The sequence below is a fragment of the Lynx rufus genome, unplaced genomic scaffold (genome assembly GCF_022079265.1).
Source record: "Lynx rufus isolate CCGP_SWC_20201006 ecotype Redwood Valley unplaced genomic scaffold, mLynRuf1.p SCAF_8, whole genome shotgun sequence".
Lineage (NCBI taxonomy): Eukaryota > Metazoa > Chordata > Mammalia > Carnivora > Felidae > Lynx > Lynx rufus.
In genome coordinates this window covers 103,611,876-103,637,676 of record NW_025814896.1, presented here as the reverse complement: position 1 = coordinate 103,637,676, position 25,801 = coordinate 103,611,876, and the positions used below count along the sequence as shown (strand labels likewise).

General features: G+C 44.3%; 1 protein-coding gene across 1 annotated transcript in view; it reads left to right on the top strand.

Moving 5' to 3' along the window:
* The first annotated feature begins 234 nt into the window (after nucleotides 1–234).
* MERTK (MER proto-oncogene, tyrosine kinase) overlaps nucleotides 235–25,801 on the top strand; it is an 85,047-nt gene continuing 59,480 nt past the window's right edge. Inside the window, exons 1-4 of the mRNA XM_047069205.1 lie at nucleotides 235–241; nucleotides 986–1,391; nucleotides 11,305–11,405; nucleotides 13,639–13,812. Coding sequence (XP_046925161.1) covers nucleotides 235–241; nucleotides 986–1,391; nucleotides 11,305–11,405; nucleotides 13,639–13,812 — 688 coding nt within the window. The remainder of the gene's footprint in view (nucleotides 242–985; nucleotides 1,392–11,304; nucleotides 11,406–13,638; nucleotides 13,813–25,801) is intronic.

Sequence of the window (25,801 nt, the reverse complement as noted above, 5' to 3'; positions counted from 1 at the left end):
AAACTCATATCTTTGTGATCCGTAGCAGGCTTTACAAGACCATTGGTCAAATTTGTGGCATAGTCTGTGATTGAGAACACAGTGAGAAAAGTGATCTCAATTGCCATCACCTTCCTGCCATGCTGTTGAGTTGGATATGAAGGACTTTGAATGAGTCACAATTTTCACAAATGGAGGAAGGTGGTCAAAGGATACGAATTTCCAGTTATAAAATGAGTAAGTCCTCGCAATGTCATGTACGGTAAGGAGACTACAGTTAATAATACTGTGTTGTACATTTAAAAGCTGCTAAGAGAGTAGATCTTTAAAGTTCTCAATACAAGAGGGGCGCCTGGGTGGCTCAGTTGGTTAAGCATCTGACTCTTGATTTCAGCTCAGGTCATGATCTCACGGTCATGAGATAAAGCCCCACATTGGGCTCCGTGCTGGGCATGGAGCCTGCTTGGGATTCTCTCTCTCTCTCTCTCTCTCTCTCTCTCTCTCTCTCTCTCTCTCTCTCTCTTTGCCATCGCCCCACTCACTCGCAGGTGCACACTCTCTCCCTCTCTTTCAAGAAAACAAATAAAAATTAAAAAAAATAATAATAAAAAGTAAAGTTCTCATCACAAGAAATAAATTTTGTAACTGGTAGTCAACTAATTAGATTGTAGTGGTGATCATTTTGCCACATATACAAATATCAAATCATGTTGTACACCTGAAACTTAATATAAGTCAATTGCATCTCAATAAAAAAGAAAAGAAAAGAAAAAAAATGGGTGGGAGGAGTTCTATTTCTTAAACATTCTTTAGGAGGTATGTGAACAAATGAATGAATTTGTGAATGAGAATATATGTCCAGACATGTGTGTTAAATACATTTTGCTCATGTTTTCTGAGGACCCTGAGGATACCCCATGTCTGTCATCAGAGTCTTAGAGATTGGGAACCTACTTGGAAAATTCCTTTATTTAAAAGGCTAAAAATCAGGTGTTCTGTTTTGCAGCTTTTGCAGAGGTGAAGAAAGAAACCAAGCCTGACCTGCCATACCCAGGAAGCCTTCAAAGTGACCACATGCCATCTTCCCTTCCTCACACCAGTGGGTACCAGCCTGCCTTGATGTTTTCACCAACCCAGCCCGGACGACGGCATACGGGCAATGCAGTCCATCCTGGAGTGACCTCTGCTGGGTCAAAGCTCCCGCCTCTTGCATTTAATCATACGATTGGCCACATAATACTTTCTGAACATAAAGATGTCAAATTTAATTGCTCGATCAATATACCTAATATGTACCAGGACATCGCAGTTATTTCTTGGTGGAAAGATGGGAAGGAGTTGCTGGGGGCACATCATGCAATTACTCAGTTTTATCCAGATGATGAAGTTACAGCAATAATCGCTTCCTTCAGGTACGTATTCTTTCTTCCTTTCTTTCGTTAAATGTTGTTATCAAAAGCAAAAACCTCATAAGTTAAAAAACTTTTTTTTAGTTTCTGTGTTAGCAACTCACTGATCCACTTACAGTGTAGATTAATAGCTGACGGTCTGTATTGTTGATTTCTTTTACATTGATCTTGGCCTCACTGGAACTGCTGGTTATCAGAGGCTCTGGGTTCTGGGGAACCACTTCCCACCTGACCTACAAGTCACGTCACGCTCTGCTTGACTCAAGAGCTCTCCCAGTGAGTGGGAACGACGTTTCTTACCCAGTATGTGGAGGCGGCTAAATCGCACCGTGGGGGTGGAGGTTTTAAAACAAACAGGCTTCCCACCCCTTTCCTTTGCCTTATCCTCCCTTTCCCCCCTCCCCTACATCCCCTGCTCCTGCAGATCATGGTACTGTGGTAGTCCTCGTGTCACCGTGTCACCGTCTCATTGTTCCACTTTGTTTTGACAGGGGCCAGCCGAATGCATTGGGGGTGGGCGTGGGGGGGTGACAGAGCCAAGTCAGCAGGTATCTGGAATAACCCATTGTCCCTAGGACTGAGTCATCGTATTTCAGAGTACCGCTGACAGTGAGACAGCTGCTTCTCTTCTCCCCATCCCTTTTTTATTCTCTACTCGCTCCTCTTCAGCCAGGAGGGGGTTGAGTGTTTTGTTTTGTTTGGTCTTGTTTATTTGTCCTTGCATGTGCAGTTCTAGAATTCGGTGGACCTGTGGTCATTAAAAGCTCAAAATGAGGTCAGGGCCGTGCAGAGTTGGCGCCAGTGCCTTTTCCCTAGGATTCCTGTGCTCCGAGCGAGGGGAGCCCTCTTTGATCTGGTGTGTTTTCACTTTCCCTGGTCTGATGCTTGGGGCAGTCCCGGACGGTGTCCCGTCTTTTGGTGAATCATTTGATGTTTCCTTTTCAGAAAACTGCCTCAGAGATACCACAGTACTGACAGCTCCCGTTAGAATTTAGTGTGTCAACATTTCCAGAAGATGCACCTTGGGGGTTTGTTTTTTTTTGTTTTTAGTTTTTTTTTTTTTTTTTGCATAGTTTTCCCAAGTTATAGGCTTGGTTAGCATCAAAGCAAAGAACACAACTGTCACGTTTTCCGTTGGTTGATTTAAATTTTGGCTGGGACTGTCAGGCTGCCACCCGCAGCCGGTGGCTGAGACCACTCAGGAGATTTGACTGCATTTTTTTTTCTGCATCAACTACAAGACACAGATGTTTTATCATGATAGAGACACAGCTTCTAATGATCCATTTAATAATGAATAAGGAGCAGTTTAATGGCTTAAAGGAACGAAGAGCCGGGACATTGGTCCCATCAGGTATCATTAGGAGGAAAACACTGCCCTGCTCTCTCTGGGCTGGGAGTCCTGAATGGGGGTCCTGCCACTGGACAGCTGTGAGACCGTGGGTGAGTTGCCTTCTTGCCAAAGAGATAGGTTTGCATCACGTGACCAGCAGCTTCAAGTGTGTTCTAAGGGGCCATGGGATGTTTAAAGGACTTAAATTGGAGAGTTTTAGTTAAAAAAATATTTTTGATGTGACACTCAGAATTTTTTTTTTTATTTGAGAGAAAGAGACAGTGAACAGGGGACAGGGGCAGAGGGAGAGAGAGAGAATTTTAAGCAAAATGCTCAGTGTGGAGCCCGACTCAGGGCTCAATCCCGTGACCCTGCGATTATGATCTGAGCTGAAATTAAGAGTTGGATGCTCAATTGACTGAGCCACCCAGCTGCCCCAAATTGGAGAGCTTTTAAACTTAGAACAGACAGTGTCTTATCTTGGACTTGTGTCTTTAGAGTTCAGAAGGTAGAACAAAAATTTTTACTTTTGCATGTACTCAGTTCCAGTCTCATAAACTCATTCTGAAGGGGGAAAAAAAATCTTATTTGACCTCCAGACTAAGCCATACAGCAAATTTAGTGATCAGAATTCTCGTAAACCATGGACACTCAGCTGAATTGAGTAGCTTTGGGGACAGTACTGAGTCCACCATTACAATATTCTTCAAGTATATTAATGTTCAGGTGACACAGGAGCCGTATGAAGGAAATTGTAGTGACTGAATCAAGACTATAAATATCCGTGTAATTTCTTGGCAAGAAAGAAGGATGTTGGAGACCCTAAATATGGTATCTTCTAGATGATGACTTTGAGGTCCCTCTGAGTAGGGTGACTTGCCCGGGGTCACTGGAGAGTAAGCTGTCACCCTTAAACGGGGGGCCTGGTTTGCACACTTGCAATATCGTCTCTTCTCCCATCTCATGGGCCCTGAAAGAAATCCACTCTGGTTGCCAGGAACAGTGAAGAGTTAAAAACAAGTTCTAGGCCTTCAACACATGGAATTCATTAGCTTGTAATTTTCTTGGAGTTGCCCTTAAGAATACCTGTATGGGCCACGTGTATTTAAGGGAATGTACAAAATACATATGTGTATATTGGCAGGGGTCAGAGGAGTATGGGGAGAAACACGAGGTGTTTGGAGTTAGGACATAAGCCAGTTTTGTATAAGGTGTTATTATAAGAAAGGGTAATGAATTTCGAAAATGGATGGGGTCTCCAGAGAGAGGCCCCCACAATTCATACCAGCATGCGTCCTTTAAATATGAAGCAGTTGTGAGTTGCTAGAGACTGACCAGGATTGTGGATGTGATTTAACTTTCTGAGTTTTTGTTGGTTCCACATTTCTTCTTTCATATCGGGCAGACCCCACACTTGAACCCCCAAATGCCCCATTCTAAAACTAAGGGTCAGTCAGCTATCTGGTCTTTGGCCCTAAAAGTAGGTTAGGAGATGTGCATACTTGTAGATTTGGCCTTGAAGTATCGATTTAGGGGAGAGGACCCGGCATCAGGACTGAGGGGGCACTTCTGCCACTCAGGACCCAACCCATCTTTCGGTCAAACCTCAGTTTATTGAAACTGGGGACGGGGGTGGATGTGGAAATGATAAAAGAAGAAGTTCATGTGCATTTAAGTACAAGCCCCACCCTACTTGGGAAAGGTTAAAGGAGATTTAACATCATGAGTAAGAGTGTTCCTAAAAGGTTTTAGAAACTGCTTGGTCTTAGTTCCTCTATGCGTATATTTTAAATTTATATTTAGGGCACCTGGGTGGCTCAGTTAAGCGTCCAACTCTTGATTTCGGCTCAGGTCGTGATCTCACGGTTCATGAGTTCAAGCACCACATCAGGCTCTGAGCTGAACATGGAGCCTACTTGGGATTCTCTGTCTCCCTCTCTCTGTGCCCCTCCCCTGAGCCCTCTCTCTCTCTCTCTCTCTCTCTCTGTCTCAAAATAGATAAATTAACTTAAAAAATAGTTCTTTTAATAGTAATATATGTATTTTGTTAAATATGTAGAAACTACCAAACACGTACAGAGAAAGAAACCATGGCCCACAACCCTGAGAAAACTTTTCCAAGAACATATGAAATTAATATTCCTGAAATTAGCATTTTATGACACAGATGATTATGTATCTCGTTCCCCCCACGTAACATCCTATTATGAATGTTCTCCTGTCTTATTAAACGCCTTCAAAATACTGACTGCTCTATGCCACTGTAACCTACTGTTGTAAAGCAGAAGCAAATACAGAAGGATGTATGTGAAATTGTAAAGGGAAAACCTTAAAAATTGTTTTTGCATAATAATGAATAATGGGGCATATACAAGGGAAAAAGTAACTGATATGGTGCTTCAAGCCCAGGTGTCCTCTTGAGCTGAGTCCATTCTTTGCTAATAATTCGCATGTTTTCTTCTTTCACTTGGACGTCTATTGTAGGTATAGGGAACACTCTGTGTCCGCCAGCAGGTTGGGGTATTCCTAATTGATGGCTTGGTGATTAACACTGAAAATCGTACCCCCCGCCCTCCCCGGACCCCATATTCCTGACCTAGTCCTGGATGGTGCACACCTCAGGCTCTATCTCTCCAGAGCTTGTAGCAAGTCTCCTTTATAGGGAGACTTAAGCCACCAGGCTTAAGCCAAGCCACCTCAGCTCTCCGACTGGTATCTTGCCTCATTTGCATTTGATATCAGCTTGAAACTGTAGCTCATCCATTTGTGCAGATCCCGGGATGCTGTGTAGCTGGGACCTTTCCCTGGAGTCTCTAAAGGAGGGGGTACTTTTTGGGAAAAAGTTAGTTCTAAAGTCGGGCATAAGGTATAAGGAGCTCTCTGGCTTGGGTAGAAACACTCCCTGGCCAGGTAAAGCATTCCAGGGAGGCACCAGCCATCAGACCAGAAGACTGGGGGGACCAAACTCTCAAGCAGAAACAAAAGCCAATGTTCCTGTAGGCCAGCCGGCCCTGCACATTCAGTTATTGGGGTAATTTGTGGCAAAGGAAAAGTATTTTGACATGTTTTTTGTGTAGTCTAGGGATTCCCCACTGGGAATTCAATTCTAGCTTAGTTCTCTGTAGCTAGAGCTGGACGGATTTTATAGTTTTCTAAAACTTGTATTTCTCTACAACTGCTTTTTCATTTTTAATATTTTTATCATGGTGAAATATACATAGGATAAAATGTACCATTTTGACCCTTTCCGAGTGTACAATTCAGTGGCATTTAAGTACATTCACTTTGGTGTGGCACCCATCACCACCATCCATCTTCAGAACTTTCTCAGCCCCCCAAAGGGAAACTCCATGCCCATTAAACACTAACCCCTCATTCCCTTTTCCCCCAGTCCTTGGTGACCTCTATTCTACTTTCTTTCCCTGTGACTTTGACTACTCTACGTACCTCATGTAAATGGAACTGTACCCCATTTGTTCTTTTTTGTATTTCTTTTAAGAAGCCTCTAGAATGTAGCTGCTACTTCAGAGCCATGTCTGAGCAGGCCAGTCTACATGTGATAGGTCTGAGAAACAAGGGGTCTCTGTGTCCTTACAGGACGTACTGGGACTCACCCAGCTGAGGCCACCCTGGTGTGATGGGCTTTTGCAGATGCAAAGAGTCCTGTGGCTCTGTCCAGGTGGTTCCTGTCTAGACGCGGTGGCTGAGTCTGTATGGTGGCTTTGGTTTTCCCCGGTTCAGATGTTTGTATTTGACCAGAATCTGACACAATTTTTATACCTTTTTTAAAGCAGTACATACACATGGTAAAATACTCCCAACTGTTCAAAAATCCTCTCTTCTGCTCCAGCCTCCAGCCCTTCCCCGACGAGGAGCTGTGGTTATCCACTTCTTGGGTATCTTTTGTAGGTATTCAATCCTTATGACTCGTGTGTGTGTGTGTGTGTGTGTGCGTGTGTGTGCGCGTGTGTGTGTGCGCGTGCGCCTAGCCCTGGAGTTCATCTAATAGAACGTTACAACTCTGGTTAAATCAGTACCCAGGACTTCACGTTTTTTGTGGCTATGTAAATGCTGTTTTCAGCTGAGTCATACAGTAGGCTGTGGTTACATCTTACTTCTTCACAGCTTTTTGATTGTCCTCAATTTAATAGTTTCCTTGCTTGTTAGTTTGCTTAATTTTCTAAGTGTCACTCTCATTTGTCCCTAAACTCTACAAACATCTCCTCTCAAAGTGATGCGATTACCAGGCCTGATCTTTTCCTAGGAGATGCCTGTCCTGTCCTTCTCCTGCTCCAGTCTGGACAGGTTGCTCCCCAGGTCTGGGGTGCAGCTCTGTCATCTTTACTCTTGTTCTGGGGGCCCTTGTTTCTCCTATTTCCTCCTGGAGCCCAGGTTCCGCACTGCCCCCAACCCCGCCTCTTGGCTTTTACTCCTTCGCTTTGGCACAGAGCCCATCCTCCACCAGCATGGACCTTGCATGTCTGAAAATGCTATTGTGTTTTCTATCCTCACATTGAGGTAGTTTGTCTGGATACAGAACTCAAAAAGAATAATTTCCTGTTGTCATTTGGAAGTCATTGATATATTTCCTTTTTTGCCCCCAGATTTGTTCTTGAGAAGTGTGGTGGGGTTCTGATTCATTTGTGAATGACTCACTTTACTTCTCTCTGGAAGCTTCTGGACCTCCACTTTATCTTGGAGTTGTGACATCTCCTGATGAGAGATGGGTGGTCTTGGTGGGTCTTTTCTCTTCCACTGTGCTGCCCACCTACAGGCCTGGTTAAGAAAGACCTAGAATCCAGCCCTGGGGCATTTTCTTGAATTATGCTCTCCTTCCTGTGTTCTTTCTGGAACTCCTCTTACTCAGTTGTTGGAATGCCTAGATTGCTATTCTGAGCTCAGAGCCTTCGCTGGGGAGCCTCTAGAGACTGCGCCTGCTGTTTCCTTTAGGAAAGGGGAGAAGTTGGGGACAGCAACTCTTCTCCACCTCACCCCCCACCCTGCTCTCAGCATGGCAGCCTTTACTTGCATGTCTAGGAAGCAACATGTAAAATTATTTGTGGAAAATCTGGGTCTGGACTTGCTAATTAATGCAGGCACGTAACCCATCTCCCCAGGCGATTGCTGACCTCTTCCTGATACGAATGACTAAAGACAAAGTTTTGATCATGTTTCCTTTGAGCTCTCCTTTTCTCCTCCTGGTTGAATTTTCCTTCCTTGCTGGTTGGCTTAAGATGCTCCTAGACTTTTCATGCCCTTTGCGTCTGATTTCTGAAGTCCAAGCTGTGCTGCTAAACTATTACTTGCAGCCAGTAGTTTCTCAGTCATCCCCCCACCCCACCCCCCCACGCACACAGGGGTACTTTGCATCCTTGGGCTGCCTTCCTCGGCCTTGCCCTGCATCCCTCTGTGGCCCTCACGTGCATTCTGGCTCCTGACTACCTAAGTCATGTGACAAGGCTGCTGCAACACTGGACTTCTGGACCCTGAGCCAGAGCCAGGTCTTCAGAGGCACAGCCGTCCTCAGCCTATCAGATCTTATCATCAGTCCAGCTCCTGGGCCTGGCCTCAAGACAATGACTCCTCTTCTAAAATGAACCTGTGAAATATGTGGAAAGGACCCCCTCTTTGGTAGCCATGACCTTGTTTTTTGGTTTGTTGTATTTTTTTGTTTGTTGGTTTGTTTTTGAACTGCAAAGAAAACTAGACTGCTCAGCCATGCAGAATCTTCAAGAGCTCCTAGAAGCAGGTGCACCATTGAGCCCCTGGCTGATACTCATGCTGGTCCGGGCACCATTCTAGACACCTGCTTCTCTCCCTCTTTCTTCCTGCCACCATGACATCCAGGGAGATTTATTAGAGGAGGGTCAGCTAACCCCTTATTTGGAGATATTTGTCCTGTGAAGTCTCTTTCCATGTTCTCCCAGTGACCTCTAGACATTGTGACCTTCAGTCCTGCCCTAAAGCATGGAGAGATCTGGCCTTTCTTTGAAATCCCGAGTCCTCCCCAAGTCCAACTTCCGTTCATCAGGTGCAATTCCAAAATTATATCACTCCCGCACAGGAGTGAGGGGAAAGGGGAAGGCAAAGTATTCTGAGTCAGTGGGGCACTGCTCAGATTGGCACATCAGAAAGTGCAGGTGACAGATGATAGTCACATTATTGGGCCTTGGGAACAGTAAGGAGGTAATATTAACCCAAGCAGCTCTGGTTCTCCTCATTCTGATTGACACCACTCTTTTTTTTTTTTTAATGTTTATTTATTTTTGAGACAGAGAGAGACAGAGCGCGAGCAGGGAGGGGCAGAGAGAGAGGGAGACACAGAATCGGAAGCAGGCTCCAGGCTCTGAGCAGTCAGCACAGAGCCCGACGCGGGGCTCGAACGTACGAACCACGAGATCATGATCTGAACCGAAGTACCAACTGAGCCACCCAGGGGCCCCTGATCGACACCATTCTTGATGTGTATTTTACTTACTCTTTATCAGAAGCTAAAAGGGAACTGCAACATGGTATCACTGGGGAGAAGTTGTAATTTAAAATGTTCTGTGTTTGTTCTGAAAACCATGTGTTCAAAACCGTGTGTTCAACCTCAAGTCCAAGGGGCTTTGCTGTGGCAAATTGGCTCCTGATGCCGCTGTGCTGTTTGTATATCCTGGCGGCTGCCACCTGTGGGCCGAGATGGCGTCCCCTCTGACCTTGACAGCTTCCTGGTCTCTTTTAAGCATTAAGCTTCAGGCCTTGATGGGTTGAGGGATGGGTCTTATTTTGCTTTGGGATAAATAAGTTGTATCAGGGAACAAGCTACTAGAAAGGAAGATGGACCCCTCCACAGTTTTCTTCTTTACTTTCTTTGTCTAGCCACAGCCTGTGCTCTGTCTGATGAGCACAGTAGAAGAAATCAGTGCCTTTGGGTCAGTGAAGGTGTCCCCCCCTTTGAGAGCATTTGAGGGCATTTCAAAGAGTTCCTCATGCCCTCACCCCTTCCCACACCCAGCTAAGGGCAGGTTTTGCCTAACTTCTTGTGTGTAAACATGTCTGAAGGGTGGAAAGCAGGATTCTGAAGCTCTTAGAGCTAAGGCCACCTGTTTATAGCAGATACTTTACAACATGTAGTGTTAAAACTATAGTATAAGGAAAACGAAAGAAAGGTGATCTATAATAAAATAATATGAATGTGAACATGTAGATGCCTGGCATGACCACTCCAGGAGAGATCATAGAATACACAGGGACTTGCACCCTGGCACACCCCTCATGCACGTGGCAGCCGCAAATAGGGAGGTGCTGTCCGTGATGTGAGTCATGGCCAAGTTCCAAATAGGACAAAGGGATGGCAGCCCCCATTTTCAGGTAATTGCAGTCCTGGGTATTAGGTGGATATTAAGACCAGACAAATTCTTTGTGTGTCTATAAATGGAATTGGGTTCTAGTCTCAGAAAGTCATTTGGGTTATGGAACAGTTGCCCTTGGCCCCTAAAAACCATGGTGCCTCCTAGTTATTGTGCCCACATAAACCAACCCTACAGGGGCTCCTGGGTGGCTCAGTCGGTTAAGTGTCCGACTTCGGCTCAGGTCATGATCTCGCGCTCCGTGGGTTCGAGCCCCGCATCGGGCTCTGTGCTGACAGCTCAGAGCCTGGAGCCTGTTTCAGAGTCTGTGTCTCCCTCTTTCTCTGACCCTCCCCTGTTCATGCTCTCTCTCTGTCTCAAAAATAAATAAATGTTAAAAAAAAATTAAAAAAAAAAACAACCCTACAAATTTGCAGCAAAATGCCTTGATGGGGCAATACCCCAACATAGAGAACCCTGGTACAGAGCCTTCCATAGAAGGCAAGGGGAGGGACAGCATATGTGTTAGTCATGTTTCTTCAGAAAAAACAGAACCAAAGAAGGAACGAGAGAAAGTTATTTTAAGGAATTGGCTAATGTGATTGTGGGTGCTGGCAAATCTGAAACAGGCAGGGCATCAGCTGGAGACCAAGGGAAGAGTTGATATTATAGTCTTGAATCTGAAAGCAGTTTAGAGGCAGAATTCCCTCTTCCTTGGAGGACCTCAGTCTTTGCTCATAAGTATGGCTCTCAGCTGGCTGGATGAGGCCCACCCGTGTTGTGAAGGGTAATCTTTACTCAGAGTCTACTGATTTAAATGTTAACCACATATGGGGCGCCTGCGTGGCTCAGTTAGTTGGGCCTCCGACTTTGTCTCAGGTCATGATCTCACAGTTTGTGGGTTCGAGCCCCGTGTCGGGCTGTGTGCTGACAGCTCGGAGCTTGGAGTCTGCTTCGGATTCTGTGTCTCATTCTCTCCACCCCTCCCCCCACTTGTTCTCTGTCTCTCTCTATCTCTCAAAAATAAATAAATGTAAAAAAAAAAATTAAATGTTAACCACATCTGAAAAATACTTTCACAGAAACATCTAGAGTAATATTTGGCCAAATATCTAGATGCCATGACCTAGCCACGTTGACACAGAAGATTAACACTCAGAGCATATGATAAACAGGTTGAAGAATGTTCTGTTCCTATAACAGAAACTCAAAGGGTATTCAGTGTAAATATCTCTATGTGTTTTCTTTGAAGCATAACCAGTGTGCAGCGTTCAGACAATGGTTCATATATCTGTAAGATGAAAATAAACAACGAAGAGATTGTGTCTGACCCCATCTACATCGAGGTGCAGGGTAAGTCCAGAGGCTACAGAGTGACCTGTATTTATTGCTTTGCATATAAAACTCTAGAGTTTAGCATGCTCATTTATAACTCTGTAATCAAACTTTGCAAATTCATAAGCACTGACATTTTATAAGGTGATCCTCTTTTTAGACTTCAGGTAATAATAAATAAATGGCGTGAATTCAATTCTCAAAGTTTTAGCTCTATCCTGAGCAATAGGGCTGAGATAAAAAACAGATTATGGGGCGCCTGGGTGGCGCAGTCGGTTAAGCGTCCGACTTCAGCCAGGTCACGATCTCGCGGTCCGTGAGTTAGAGCCCCGCGTCGGGCTCTGGGCTGATGGCTCAGAGCCTGGAGCCTGTTTCCGATTCTGTGTCTCCCTCTCTCTCTGCCCCTCGCCCGTTCATGCTCTGTCTCTCTCTGTCCCAAAAATAAATAAACGTTGAAAAAAAAAATTAAAAAAAAAAAAACAGATTATGGACTCCTTTGTCCTCAGGTTATTTACAGTTTAGAAACCTGGAGACTTTTCTGGAAGCGATATGCATTCCATTATCCGGTTCTCAGTGCTGGTACCAGGTACCCTTCGCCTGGTCTAGGGATGATTGGCCTATTATTCAACATGGGTACATGTGGATGGTGAAGCCAGGGGGGTGAGTGGTTTTCCTGAACTGGGTCAGCAGCTCAATCTGGGACTCATTTTGGGCCCTAGGGTTTGTCAGGTAGATGGTTCAGTGCAGTTCCATGATGTGACATAAGACGGGCTCAGTGTGGGTCCGAATGAGACGTCGACTAGAAGAAGGCGGTCTCTGCCCTCAAGGAACTTGAACTGCAGTAGGGGATGTGAGCTGATGGCTAGGTGAGCCCAGGTCCCAAGGCCCTGGGTCTTGGGGCGCACGCCTGGTTCTGCAATGGCGGTGCCTGTCGAGGAAGCCTTCAAGGAGGAAGCACCTCTATTCTCACCACAAGTTGTCATTCCTCACCAGCGCACGGGCTGCCTCCAGGGCCCTTGCATCTTGGCTTTCTGAGATACCCCTGCCAGCAGAAGCACCCAAACACCTTTCTTTTCTACTTTCTCCTGACCCGCTTCACCACAGGCTTTAGAAAAAACAAGTGGTTGGCTTTTCAGGGAAGTTCAACCAGAACTGTCCCACAAGGAAAGCCTCCTCTGCTACCCATCCTTTTGCAAACCTAAACCTCATACCCACTAATGCTGCAGGAGGCCTGAGGTGGGGAGGCCCCTCAGAGGAGTCTGTGTTAGCGCTCTGCTCTAGGCCCATCCCAGGCTGGACAGCTAATGCCTCCTCAGGGTTATGTCAGCACCAGCCCTAGGGGAAAGTGGGGGTGTGGAGGATGGTAGTGTTCCTACATTTGCTGTAAATGTTGGGAAAATGTTGAGAGGACATTTAACTTGTCAGAATCCCAACAAAATGCCCAGGGCAGGATCACATTAGGTCCAAATGGAGTTTTGCAAAACTTTGAAATAGGAATAAAGAAGCCCATTATGCCACTCCCACATCATTCCTTCTGGGACCAGATCTGTGAGTTCCCAATCCTCAAAGAACATGGTTTAAGTGCCTGAGGACGGTTAACTTGACTTGTTAATTTTTTAGCATATGCTCCAAGTACGTACTCACTGGCTTTCTCTGAGGTATTTCTAAAGTTCCCTTCCTTATGGCCTCGATTCTGAATAACAGTCAAAGATCTTAGGATTGGAAGTGTGTAACTGTGTCTACACTGTTATCATTAGAATGCACTTTGAAAAATGGCCAGCCCTGTATAAGCCCTGTGCAAGTGTACAGATGTTTAAATTCATTATCATTCATCTTAAAGGGACACACGCAGTGGATTGTCCTCAAAAACAGGTGGACCTATTACGTGGCTTTGTTTTCGCTCCATGTGTAATTTGGTAAGAAACACTGAAAAACGTGCCAGCCTGTCCCTGGAGTTGGAATAATGCCTGATTTCAACACCGCCAGGCCTCCCTTCTGGTAAAACCAGTTCTGAATCACCATCATAACCCCTTTGAGAAAGTGTCCTAGAAAGCCGGCTGGAGCTAGTTGGGTAAGAATTAGCTTCTATTCTTTCTCAGCCAACTTTCGAAGGTGCAAACTAGCCATTTCAGACCAGAGGTGGTATGTAAAGAAATCTATTGCCAAGTTCTAGAACAGTCTCCTTTCCCCTTGGGGCTCTGCCTTTGCTTGAAGATCTGAAACATTCTTTCACTGAACTCTTTCTCCGCAGGACTTCCTCACTTTACTAGACAGCCTGAGAGCATGAATGTCACAAGAAACACAGCCTTCAACCTCACCTGTCAGGCCGTGGGCCCTCCTGAGCCCGTCAACATTTTCTGGGTTCAGAACAGCAGCCGTGTTAATGAACAGCCAGAAAAATCCCCTTCTGTTCTAACTGTGCCTGGTAAGTCTGAGTCGTGTGACTTATTTATTGTTTCCTTTCTAATAGTGAGAGGGATCACAAGTTTGGTGACCACTGCCTTGCACTAGCAGCGGATAGAAGAGAATGAAACACAGGTGTGGCAGCTGAGGTGAGGGTACGTGGAAAAGAAACCCCTGCAGTGAGAATTCACAGGCCAGGTCTGGGAAGTGGGTGAATGCCCTGAAGGGTGTCTGTGGTTAAGTTAGCGAAGTGGCCGGAGTCCCTGAGCCCAGGCAGGGGGGGTCTTGCTCATACCTCCCATTGCAGCTGGCGCTTGGCTGGCCTGGCAGGCCATGCACTTCAGGAAACCACTTGACGAGAAGACCCCTGATGTGAGGTTTGACAGCAGGGAACCGCACAGGTCACGTGGCACTGCTGTGGGATGACTGAGTCATTGTGGATTGTGGCCACGCTGATGGTGGTCATCTTGATTCCCATCCGAATGGAAGTATCTCGGCTTCGTTCCCGTCACCTCCCTGACAAGGCTCTTGGAGTCAATGCCCTTGCTGTTTCCTGTGCTACGAAAGCCGGTGGACTCCTCTCTGGCTTCTCTCGTGGCATCTTTTCAGCAACATCTAGCAAGGGCACCACCCCCAAATCCTTCCTTTCTTCATGCAGTCAGCGACCATCTTGCCAGGGAGTGCTGTATCCCAGGGGCTCTTCTAGGTTCTGAGAACACAGGGGTGAACCTCTGGCAACAGTCTTCCTGGCTTCCTTCCCACCCCACTGCTTCTCCTCTGCCCTTGACAGGCGCATCCCTGGACCCACTTCTTTTTACCCTGAGACACTCCCGCCACCCTGGGAGAGTTCCTCTCTGTCCTTGGCTTCAATACTATCTGTGCAACGGTGGCCTTGGGCTTTGTGTCCTGGCCCGGCCCTCTCTTCTGAGGTCCAGGCTCATGTATCCAAGTGCCTCCTTGGCATTTTCACTTGCTGGTACATAAGTATCTTAAAATGAAACTCCTGTTCCACCTCCTCTCCACACTCACTTTGCCCCAGAATTCCCCATCTTAGTAAATGGTATCATCATTGGCCCAGCCTTCCTCTTTCTCATTCTTCATGCCAAATGCATCAGCAAGTTCTGTCCATTCTGCTTCTACGGCGCATCCTGAATCTGTTTTCTCTCCTTCCCTGCTCCACACCGCTGCCAGCACCCTACCAGTGCAGTAAGTAGCTCCCTAACTGGTCTCTTCGCTTCCAGCCCTGTCCCCACTCCAATCCATCCTCCTCAGTGGCTCCCTGTCGTCTTAGACTGTCGCTCAGACTCATTCCTGTCCCTGCCCATCGGCCCTGTGAGCTCTGGCCTCCGCCCGACTCTCCAACCCAACCCGACGCACCTTCTTCTCCCTGCTTATTAAGCACCGGTCATCCTGATTGTCTGTCATTTCCTCAGACACATTGCCCTCCTTCCTGCCTCAGGACCTTTGCATCCTTTCTTCTGTCTGCCTGCACTGTTCTGCCCTCTGCCCTCTGCCCCATGACACAACTCAAATATTACTTCTTCTGGGAAGCCTTTCCTGGTCATTCAACTATTTTCGGACCTTCCCACCTCTTTATGGACTCCCAGTCATGTGTTGCACTCGCCACAGTCTATAATCACCCCATTTATTTCTGTAGCTTCCTTGTCTGTCTTCTCAGAGAGTATATGCTCAGCAAGGACAAGGACTTTGTCTGTCCCAAGGCAGTGCCTGACTCATAGAAGCACTCACTGAATATTCATGGCAAGAATAGACCAGCAAATGAATGCCAGCCCCTCGGTTTTATCTCTGGATCATTTTCCTAACTCCTGACTCCACGAGGAATAGTATGGTTTTCTCTCCCTCCATCTGAATTATTTTTGAGTCTCCCCAAGAAGCTGATAATCAAACTACTTTTTAGTTTCAAAGTCAATTTGCAAAATACACCCCACCCCTTCTAGGATGGTAACTCTGAAGTCCTGTAAAGACATTTGTTTTTATTGAGGTGAAACTGACATACAGTTAAGTTGTGTAGAATTTAAATGCACAACTCAGTGAGTTTTGATAAATGTAGACGTGCATGTAACCACCCCTTCAATCAAGGCATAGAACATTGTCATCACCTTGGAATGCCCCTCAGGCTCCCTTCCCATCAGTCCCCACCTCTCATAGACAATGGTGTTCTGATATCTGTCATCACGGATTAGTTTTGCTAGTTCTTTTTTTTTTTTTTTTTTTTTAATGTTTATTTACTTGTTTTGAGAGAGTGCACGCTAGCCGGGGAGAGGGAGAGAGAGAGAATCCCAAGCAGGCTCCTCGCTGTCAGCATAGAGCCCAACACGGGACTTGATCTCACGAACTATGAAATCATGACCTGAGCCGAAATCAAGAGTCGGATTACTTAACCAACTGAGCCACCCAGGCAGGCGCCCCTGTTTTGCTAGCTCTTGAACATTAAATAAATGGAGTCTCGAAGTGTATATTCTTTTGTCTCAGGCTTCTTTCCCTCAATGTGACATTTTTGGGATTCATCCGTGTTGTTGTAGGAGTACTTTGTGCTTACTGCTAATAGCGCTGTTACGGTATGGATATGCTACATTTTGTTTGTCTGTGTGGTGAACATTTGGGATGTTTACAGGAGTTGGCTATGATAAAGCAGCTACAGATACTTGTGTGCAAGTTTTTTGGGAGACATTTTTTTTTTTTAATTTTTTTTTTTTTTCAACGTTTATTTATTTTTGGGACAGAGAGAGACAGAGCATGAACGGGGGAGGGGCAGAGAGAGAGGGAGACACAGAATCAGAAACAGGCTCCAGGCTCTGAGCCATCAGCCCAGAGCCTGACGCGGGGCTCGAACTCACGGACCGCGAGATCGTGACCTGGCTGAAGTCGGACGCTTAACCAACTGCGCCACCCAGGCGCCCCGGGAGACATATGTTTTTATTTTGTTTTGGATAATACCTGGGAGAAGAATTGCTGGATCGAATACTAGGTATATGTTTAACTTTTAAAGAAACCACCAAACTGTGTTCTGAAGTTACACCAAGTTCTATTCCTAGCAACAGTGGATGAGCATTCCAGATGCCCTATCTACATCCTTGCCAACGTTTGCTATGGTTAGTTTTTTCATTTTAGACACCCTAGTGGATGTGAAATGGTAAATTTTCAATTTGCATTTTATTTCCCTAATGTCTAATATTAAATTCTATTTAGAAAAGATTTTAGCATTTTTTTCTTGTGCTTATAGACCAGTCATATATCCTCTAGGTGAAGTGTCACTTCGGGTCTTTTGCCTATTTTCATATAAATCTTAGAATCAGCTTGACAGTTTTGCAAGAGTCTGTTGTGATTTTGTTTGCAATTTTTTTTTTAACGTTTATTCATTTTTGAAAGACAGACAGTGTGAGTAGGGGAGGGATGGAGAGAGGGAGACACAGAATCCGAAGCAGGCTCCAGGCTCTGAGCTGTCAGCACAGAGCCCAACGCGGGGCTTGACGTCACGGATTGTGAGATCATGACCTGAGCTGAAGTCGGACGCTTAACCGAGCCACCCAGGCACCCCGCAACTGTATTTTTTTTTAATTGTGTTTTTTTTTTGTTGTTGTTGTTTTTTTTTTTGAGAGAGGGAGAGTGCATGCGCATGGAGCGGGGGCTTAGGGGGCAGAGGGAGAGAAAGAATCTTAAGCAGTCTTCACACCCAGCATAGCGGGGCTCGATGTCACGACCATGAGATCATGACCTGAGCCAAAATCAAGAGTCAGATGCTTAACCAACTGAGCCAACCAGGCACTTCTGCAATTATACTGAATTTCTAGATCAATTTAGGGAGAGATCACATCTTAATAATATGGAGACTTCTGATCCCAGAACACACACTGTCCATTTATTTAGGTCTCCTTTAATTTCTCTCAGGAATTTTTTTTATAGTTTTTGATGTAGAGGTCTTATATGTCACTTGTTAAAGGGATTCTTAAATATTTTATGTTGCTGGTATTGGTAAGTAGCACATTTGATTTCATTTCCCAACTGTTTACTATTAGTATATAGAAAATAAATGGATTTATGTATGTGGATCTTACATCCTACAACCTTGTGACATTGATGTATTAATTCTAAGAGGGCTTTATTGTTGTTGTTTTGTAGATTCCTTGGATTTTCTGTGTAGACATGTCACCTGCAAGTAGAGAGAGTTTTACTTCTATCTGTCCAATCCTTGTCTTTTTATCTCTGTCCCTTTCCTTATTTTAGTGGCCAAGACTCCAGCACAATGCCGAATAAAAGTGGGGAGAGTGGATGTGTCTGTCCCAGTCACCAAGTATGAAATAAACTGTGGGTTTGGGACAATGCCTTTCACTAGGTTGAAGATGTTTCTTTCTATTCTCAGTTTGCCAAAAATTGTATTTTTTTATCATATGATCATAAGAACTCAGGAAATATTTACAATACTTAATGATTACAGTTTTGTTATAAGACATACGCCTTGGGTGATATCTGGGAGGATCCTCAATGCAGAGCTTCTGTGCCCTCTCCTCTTTGAATTAGGGTGTTTCACCCTCCTGGCAGATCCAGGAAAAGGCCACTCTACTAAGCTTTGGGGAGCAGATTTTTTTTTGTGGAGGTTTCCTTACATAGGCACTTCTGATTAGATCACTGGCCATGTGGGGGCACTTGGGTGACTCAGTTGGTTGAACATCCGACTTCAGCTCAGGTCATGATTTCATGGTTTGTGGGTTCGAGCCCCACATTGGGCTCTGTGCTGACAGCTCAGAGCCTGCAGCCTGCTCCAGATTCTTTGTCTCCCTGTCTCCCTACCCCTCCCCTGCTTGCCCTCTGTCTCTCTCTCTCTCTCTCTCTCTCTCAAAAATAAACAAACATTTAAAAAAAAAAAAAAAAGAAAGAAAGAAAGCCTAAACCATTGGCCATGTGATTGAACACAATCTCCAGACTCCTCAACCCTCTTATCACATGGCTGGTCATTCTCTTGACCAGTTTCTGTAGAGGCCAATTGTGAGTCACCTCATTAGTGTAACAAAGCCACTCCTGTCACTCAGGAAATTATAAGGGACAAAAGCTAAATTCCTTATTGTACAAAAATGCTTATGAGGGAAATGGGCTGTAATTTTGTTTTTGTAGTGTCAGATTCTGGTATCAGGGTCTTGTTGACCTCATAAAACTAGTTAGGAAGTATCCCCACCATCTCTATTTTCTGAGAGAGTTTAGTGATGTTGGTGTTGTTTTGAATATTTATTTTATTTTTGAGAGAAAGAGAGAAACAGAGCATGAGCAGGGGAGGGGCAAAGAGAGAGGGAGACACAGACCTCTAAGTGGGCTCCATGCTCCGTGCTGTCAGCACAGAGCCTGATGCGGAGCTCGAACTCATGAACGGTGAGATCGTGACCTGAGCCGAAGTCAGGTGCTTAACCAACGGAGCCACCCAGGTGCCCCGGAGTTGTTTTGAAAAGACACGCATAAGTTCAGTGGAGGCCGCAGTAATGTGTTTTGGGCACAATATTCTTGATAATGCAGTTTGCATGACTTTTTTGATGAAGGCTAATAGTTTGAGGTTAACTGAAATCCTTAGGTCTTTTATCTCATCAGTTACTCCAAAGTCAAAGCTCTCCTGGTTCTTTTTTTTTTTTTTAATGTTTATTTATTTATTTTGAGAGAGAGAGAGAGAGAGAGAAAGAGACAGAGAGAGAGAATCCCAAGCAGGCTCCAGGCTGCCAGCACAGAGCCTGATGCGGCGCTTGAACTCAGGAACTGTGAGATCATGATCTGAATGGAAATCAAGAGTCAGATGCCTCAGGGTGCCCGGGTGGCTCAGTCCGTTGAGCGTCCGACTTTGGCCCAGGTCATGATCTCACAGTTTGTGAGTTCGAGCCCCGCATCGGGCTCTGTGCTGACAGCTCAGAGCCTGGAGCCTGCTTTGGATTCTGTGTCTCCCTCTCTCTCTGCCCCATCCCCACTCATGCTCTGTCTCTCTCTGTCTTAAAAATAAATAAAACATTTAAAAAAAAAATTTTTTTAAGAGTCAGATGCCTAACCAACTGAGGCACCTAGGTGCCCCAGAGCTCTCCTATTTCTTGTGTATATATTATTTTTGGAATTTCAGCCTGCCATTTATCCTTACAAAAATTTAAGCCATTGACTCAGCCCACTGAGGCCATTTGGAACCTCATTTCCCTCGTTGCTTAACAAATCATCCCCCTGCTTTGTGCCAGCTGCCGTTTGTGTCTCTTTCAAGTTGTTGATGAAAATCTAGATTTTATTCTAACCAAGGGCAGAGTCCAGTGGTCTGTTGATAAAGCCAGCCTCTGAGTTGACATCAGTTCATTAAATCAACTTTCTTGGCCACTGTTTAACCACTAGTAAATCTGCTTGGTTTTCTTTTTCACCCCATTTATTTCTGCAACTTATCTTCTGAGATGTTCTCGATACCTTGGGCTAATAACTATCACAGAATGTCTGGAAACCAGCTTGGAATTCATCTTGAAATCAGACCTGATTTGTTGGTGAGCCTAACTCCTAGATGTGACAGTTTTCTGCATTCTTACAGGCACCAGTTTGATAGCCCTCTCTCCCCCCCATTTTTTTATAATGTTTATTTATTTTTGAGAGAGAGAGAGGGTGCATGTGGGGGGGGGGGGCGGGGGGAGAGGCAGAGAGGGAGACAGAAGATCAGAAGCAAGCGCTGTGCTGACAGCAGAGAGCCCGATGTGGGGCTTGAACCCAGGAACTGTGAGATCATGACCTGAGCCAAAGTCAGATAGTTAACTGACTGAGCCACTCAGGCACCCGTTGATAGCCCTGTCTTAAGTTTTGCTATGGATTTCTCTCTCTCAGTGATCCTGTCCTTACCAGGATCAGTAGCATTTGATGAAACTAGGGACAAAATCTATCTCTGTTCCTCTGCAACTTTTCCTCGTTTGTGTTTTCTTAGAAAGTAGAAGTGTGTTTCTGCAATAATATCTGCAAAATCTTTTTCATATCCAAGGCCGTATATAATTTGTCTCTGATGGGAGACCTGATTTATTTCTAAATGGTTGTATACTCTTAGAACTACAACCTATCTTGGGTTTCAAGTTCACTACAATTTTTATTTTACTTTTTTTTAACTTGAAGATTTTTTTTCTTTGGTAGAGAAGATAGGAGTAAAATAGAAATAGAGCAGTTTGGGGGCACCTGGGTGGCTCAGTCGGTTAAACGTCCGACTTAGCTCAGGTCACGATCTCGCGGTCCCTGAGTTCGAGCCCCGCGTCGGGCTCTGGGCTGATGGCTCAGAGCCTGGAGCCTGCTTCCCATTCTGTGTCTCCCTCTCTCTCTGCCCCTCCCCCGTTCATGCTCTGTCTCTCTCTGTCCCAAAAATAAATAAACGTTAAAAAAAAAAAAAAGAAATAGAGCAGTTTGTAGCCTAATAGTGTGTTTTTAAAAATGACATGGAACTGTTAAGCTACATATGTGATTAACTTACATAGAACTACATGCATGCACACGCACACACACGCGCGCACACACACACACACACACACAAACGAGTCTATGTATGATTGGTAAAATCTAAGTAAGCTTTGTGGATAGTACGAATGTCAATTTCGTGGTTTCGACAATGTGCTATGGTTATATAAGATGTTAACATTGGGGAGGTAGGGTGAAGGATACATGAAACTTCTCCCTATATTTCTTTAAATTTTTTTTAACGTTTATTCATTTTTGAGAGACAGAGATAGCATGAGTGGGGGAGGGGCAGAGAGAGAGGGAGACACAGAATCTGAAGCAGGCTCCAGGTTCTGAGCCTGGTGCAGGGCTCGAACTCAAACCGGGAGATCATGACCTGAGCCGAAGTTAGATGCTTAACCGACTGAGCCACTCAGGTGCCCCAACTTCCCCCCTATATTTCTTTACACCTTTCTGTGAATCCATAATTACTTCAAAATGAAAAGATTTTTAACTTTATTTTACATAACTATTAAATGCTTCCATGTTTAAAATGTAGAAAATTCAGAAAGTATTTTTACATCTCATTACACATTTATAATTATGACGAAAACACTGGTGTGTTTCCTTTCAAACTTCTTCTGTGAATATATACCCTTGGGTGGATGTAAGTATATAAATTATTTTCCTTCAAATTGGAGTGATAAGACACGTGCAGATTAATTTCAGCCTTTTTGTTACACAAGTAATGTGTGAACACATGTTCGTTGTAAGACATTCAAACCATGGTTACATACCAAAGCAAAATGGTCAAGTCTCCCTTGAATCTCCACACTTTCACTCTCCATACAGATGTCACACACAATGTGAGCCATTGGTTCACTTCCTTCTAGGCCTTTCTCCCTTAAGTATACTCACATATGTACATATACACATAGATAGATCACCAAGACTTGTAGATCTTTCCATGTAGGTACTCATGGGCCTCTCAATGTTTATGGCAGTTGCCTCAGTGCATGAATGGACCATAATTTATTTAACTACTCCCTTGTTGATGAGCATGGAGGTTGTTTTATTCTGGCGGTGGTTGTTGTTGCTGTTACTTATGTGGACATCCATGTACCCATATATATTTCTTTTCTGAAAACCTTTCTGGACACCCTGTCCTTGTCTGTGTATCCACAGTGCCTCTTCCATAACACTTGCACCTCCTCCCACATGGAAGCACAGCCATCTACATGTCTCCCCACCCCAAATTATTAATTAGTGTGATTATTACATATTAGTTATTAGTTATCTCAGCACCATCACCCAACATAGCGCCTGGCACATCAGAACTGTGTGAATGAATGAGTCAACTAATGAACAAACACGTGAACAAACAGACTCTGAGTCAGAGATCCCTTCACTGGGACAAAGGAACATTGTCATAATGAAGTAACTTGTATTTGCATGATGGCTTTTGCACTTATATACTCCTTCTCATCTCTTCTCATTTATATTTCTAACCAGTTCTGTGACATTAATAGAGCAGATTTTTTTTTACACCCATTTTGTAGACACAAAGGGCTTAAGGAAGTCCAGGGAGAAAGGTCCAACAGTGTGGGCTTCCCACCATGGGGCTGGTGCTGGACACATCAAGTTCCATCAAATCAGCTCTATCTGTGGACCAGTCCCAAGCAGCTGAATTTTGTAACATTGTAAAAGAACTACATAAAACAGTCTTCTTCTTCTTTACATCTGTGTTTAATTTTGAGGACACTTTAGTAATATCTGAATCTATCTCAAAAGTTCATGTTGGGGAACGAGGTGCCATCCTGACCAGAGATGTGTGGGGAGTTTTATGCTTCACATGCTGATGCAAAACCGCGTTTGCAGGGAGAGGCCGTTGTATTTTGAAATTAACTCAAGTAAACTTTCCCAAGCCCTTCTACAAAGAGAGTGCTAAGTAGATAAGTGGTTTAAAGAGTCTTGATTGTTGATACTTGCTTTGAGCAAGCACATTCGTGAACAAGAAGGCCATGTGCTTTTTCCCTCTTGATTCCACTTGTTTCCTGCCCCCCTCTATGACGTAAGAGCTGTCTTTAAGAGACATGAGCGAGGAAGTACTTTGTCTAAAGGGCATTATTCTGAGTCAACAAAGTCAATCTCAAAGGTTACACGCTGTATGATTCCATTTATATGACATTCTCAAAATGACAAACTTACAGTGATGACTCTAGTCAGGGATTAGCTTGGGCAGGATGTTCCTAAAGCATGAGGGAGCACTTTTTTTTGGTGTTGAAGCAATTCTGTAATTATATACAAATCTGTACCTGTAATAAAATTTCATGGAACTCTATACCAGAACCCTTCCCCCCAATAAAACAGAACAAAAATTGGTAAAATCTGAATACAGTCTGTATTTGGGTGAATAGTATTGTACTAAAGTCACTTTCCTGGTTTTGGTCATTGTACTATCATTATGTAAGATCTTATCATTAAGGGAAGCTGGTGAAGGGTGTACAAGAACTCTGTACTATTTCTGCTGAAATAGGAAATAAATTGTACTATCTCTTATAAATTGAAAATAATTTCAAAACAGTTTTATTTTTATTTATTTTTAATTTTTAAAAAAATGTTTATTTGTTTTTGAGAGACAGAGAGAGACAGAGCACAAGCAGTGGAGGGGCAGAGAGAGAGGGAGACACAGAATCCAAAGCAGGCTCCAGGCCCTGAGCCGTCAGCACAGAGCCCGACATGGGGCTTGAACTCACGAGCTGTGAGATCATGACCTGAGCTGAAGTCAGACGCTCAACCAACTGAGCCACCCAGGGGCCCCAAAGTTTTGTTTTTAAAAAGCACTTTGTCTTGGGCAAAACCCAATCCCAAAATAAAGAACAGAACTGCCAAAGGTTTTGCTGTATGGTATTTAATGGCAGAGTGCATTGTAGGTTAGTGGTTGGGATTCCTAGCTATGACATATGCTAATACTGCTTCACTGTTGTGTGTCCCTAGGCAAATTATTCTACTTTCTTCTCTAAAACAGGGTAATAACAGTGTCTACCTCATAGAACATTTATGAGAATTCAGTGAAATAATGAAGGTAAGGCCCTTGGTACAGGGGCAACCTACAGGAATAACTCAAATGTTACCTGTTACAAAAATTTTTACATGAGTGGTTACTATCTCATTATATGCAGTGGTTACTATCTCGTCAATTCGGAGTTACCTTTCTGTCAAGAGTGGTGGACCTCTGCTGGTCTGTCTGGTTTTTATTTTTTAAAAATACTCATTTCATTTTTAAATCCACATTTAGGTAACAGCTAAGGCAGCTTTAGGTTTTAGTGGGATAGAGTTAATAGTATTCATTGTAATAATAATAGTAAATAAATTCTAAAATAACTACAATTTATATATCAGTTCATAATTTTCACAATGCTTTCTATAAAGACTGACTTTGAACTTCATAGCAAGTTGCGATACAGTTAGGCATTTTTGATACCTGTTTTCAGATCAGGAAAAAATTTGGAGCTATTAAGGGACCTACTTGCTTTAGGTGTAGTCTCAGTGTGGCAACTGGAATGATCTTGATAAAACACAAGTTAGATCATGTCAGTCTCCTGCTCACAGCTCCAGGTTTCCCATCCTACTTAGAAGACAGAGCAAAGGCCTTTTCCCTTTGCCTAGAACCCTTCACCCCACTCCCTACATTGGGCCTTTCCCTCAGGAGCCACCTCTGACCTGAATATTTAAAATCACAGCCCACTTCCCCACCCACCCCTGGATCTCTGATCCTTTTCTCTTTTTTCATAGCATTAACCACCTTCTGATAGAGCTTGCAGCTTACTTATTTATGAAGGTTATTATTTCTCACCCACTTCCCTCTGTAAGAATGTGAACTCTGTAAGGGGAGGGATCTCTTTTATTCATGAATATACCCCAAGTGCCTGGGAAAATGTCTGACACCTAGTAAGTACTCAGTAAATATCTGTTGATTGAATGAATTCAGGGCAGATAGGATGTTCCAAGTTAATGAGCAATTTCCTTTATGCGGGGTCTGCTTCTGTTGCTTTGCCTATTTTGCTCTAGGGGGGGAAAAATGAAAGGGTTGCTTAATCCAGAACTCAAAGAATTGGCCCAACTGGTGCTCTTAGAAGTTGCTTTCTCAGCAACACTGATTGTCCTTTCCTCAAGGGAACATCCTGTTACTGAATGTTCTTTAAAATATCTTTCAGGGGTGCCTGGCCGACTCCATGGGTAGAGCGTGCGACTCTTGATCACAGGGTTTTGAGTTCAGACTCCACATTGGGCATGGAGCCTACTTAAAAAAACGAATAATAATAAAATAAAATATCTTTCAAACCTTATGTCAGAGGCTATCTTTTTTTACAATTTTTTTTAACATTTATTCATTTTTGAGAGACAGAGACAGAATGTGAGTGGGGGAGGGGCAGAGAGAGAGAGAGAGACAGAATGCGAAGCAGGCCCCAGGCTCTGAGCTGTCAGCACAGAGCCCGAGGCGGGGCTCAAACCCACAAACCGTGAGATCATGACCTGAGCCGAAGTTGGACACTTAACCAACTGAGCCACCCAGGCGC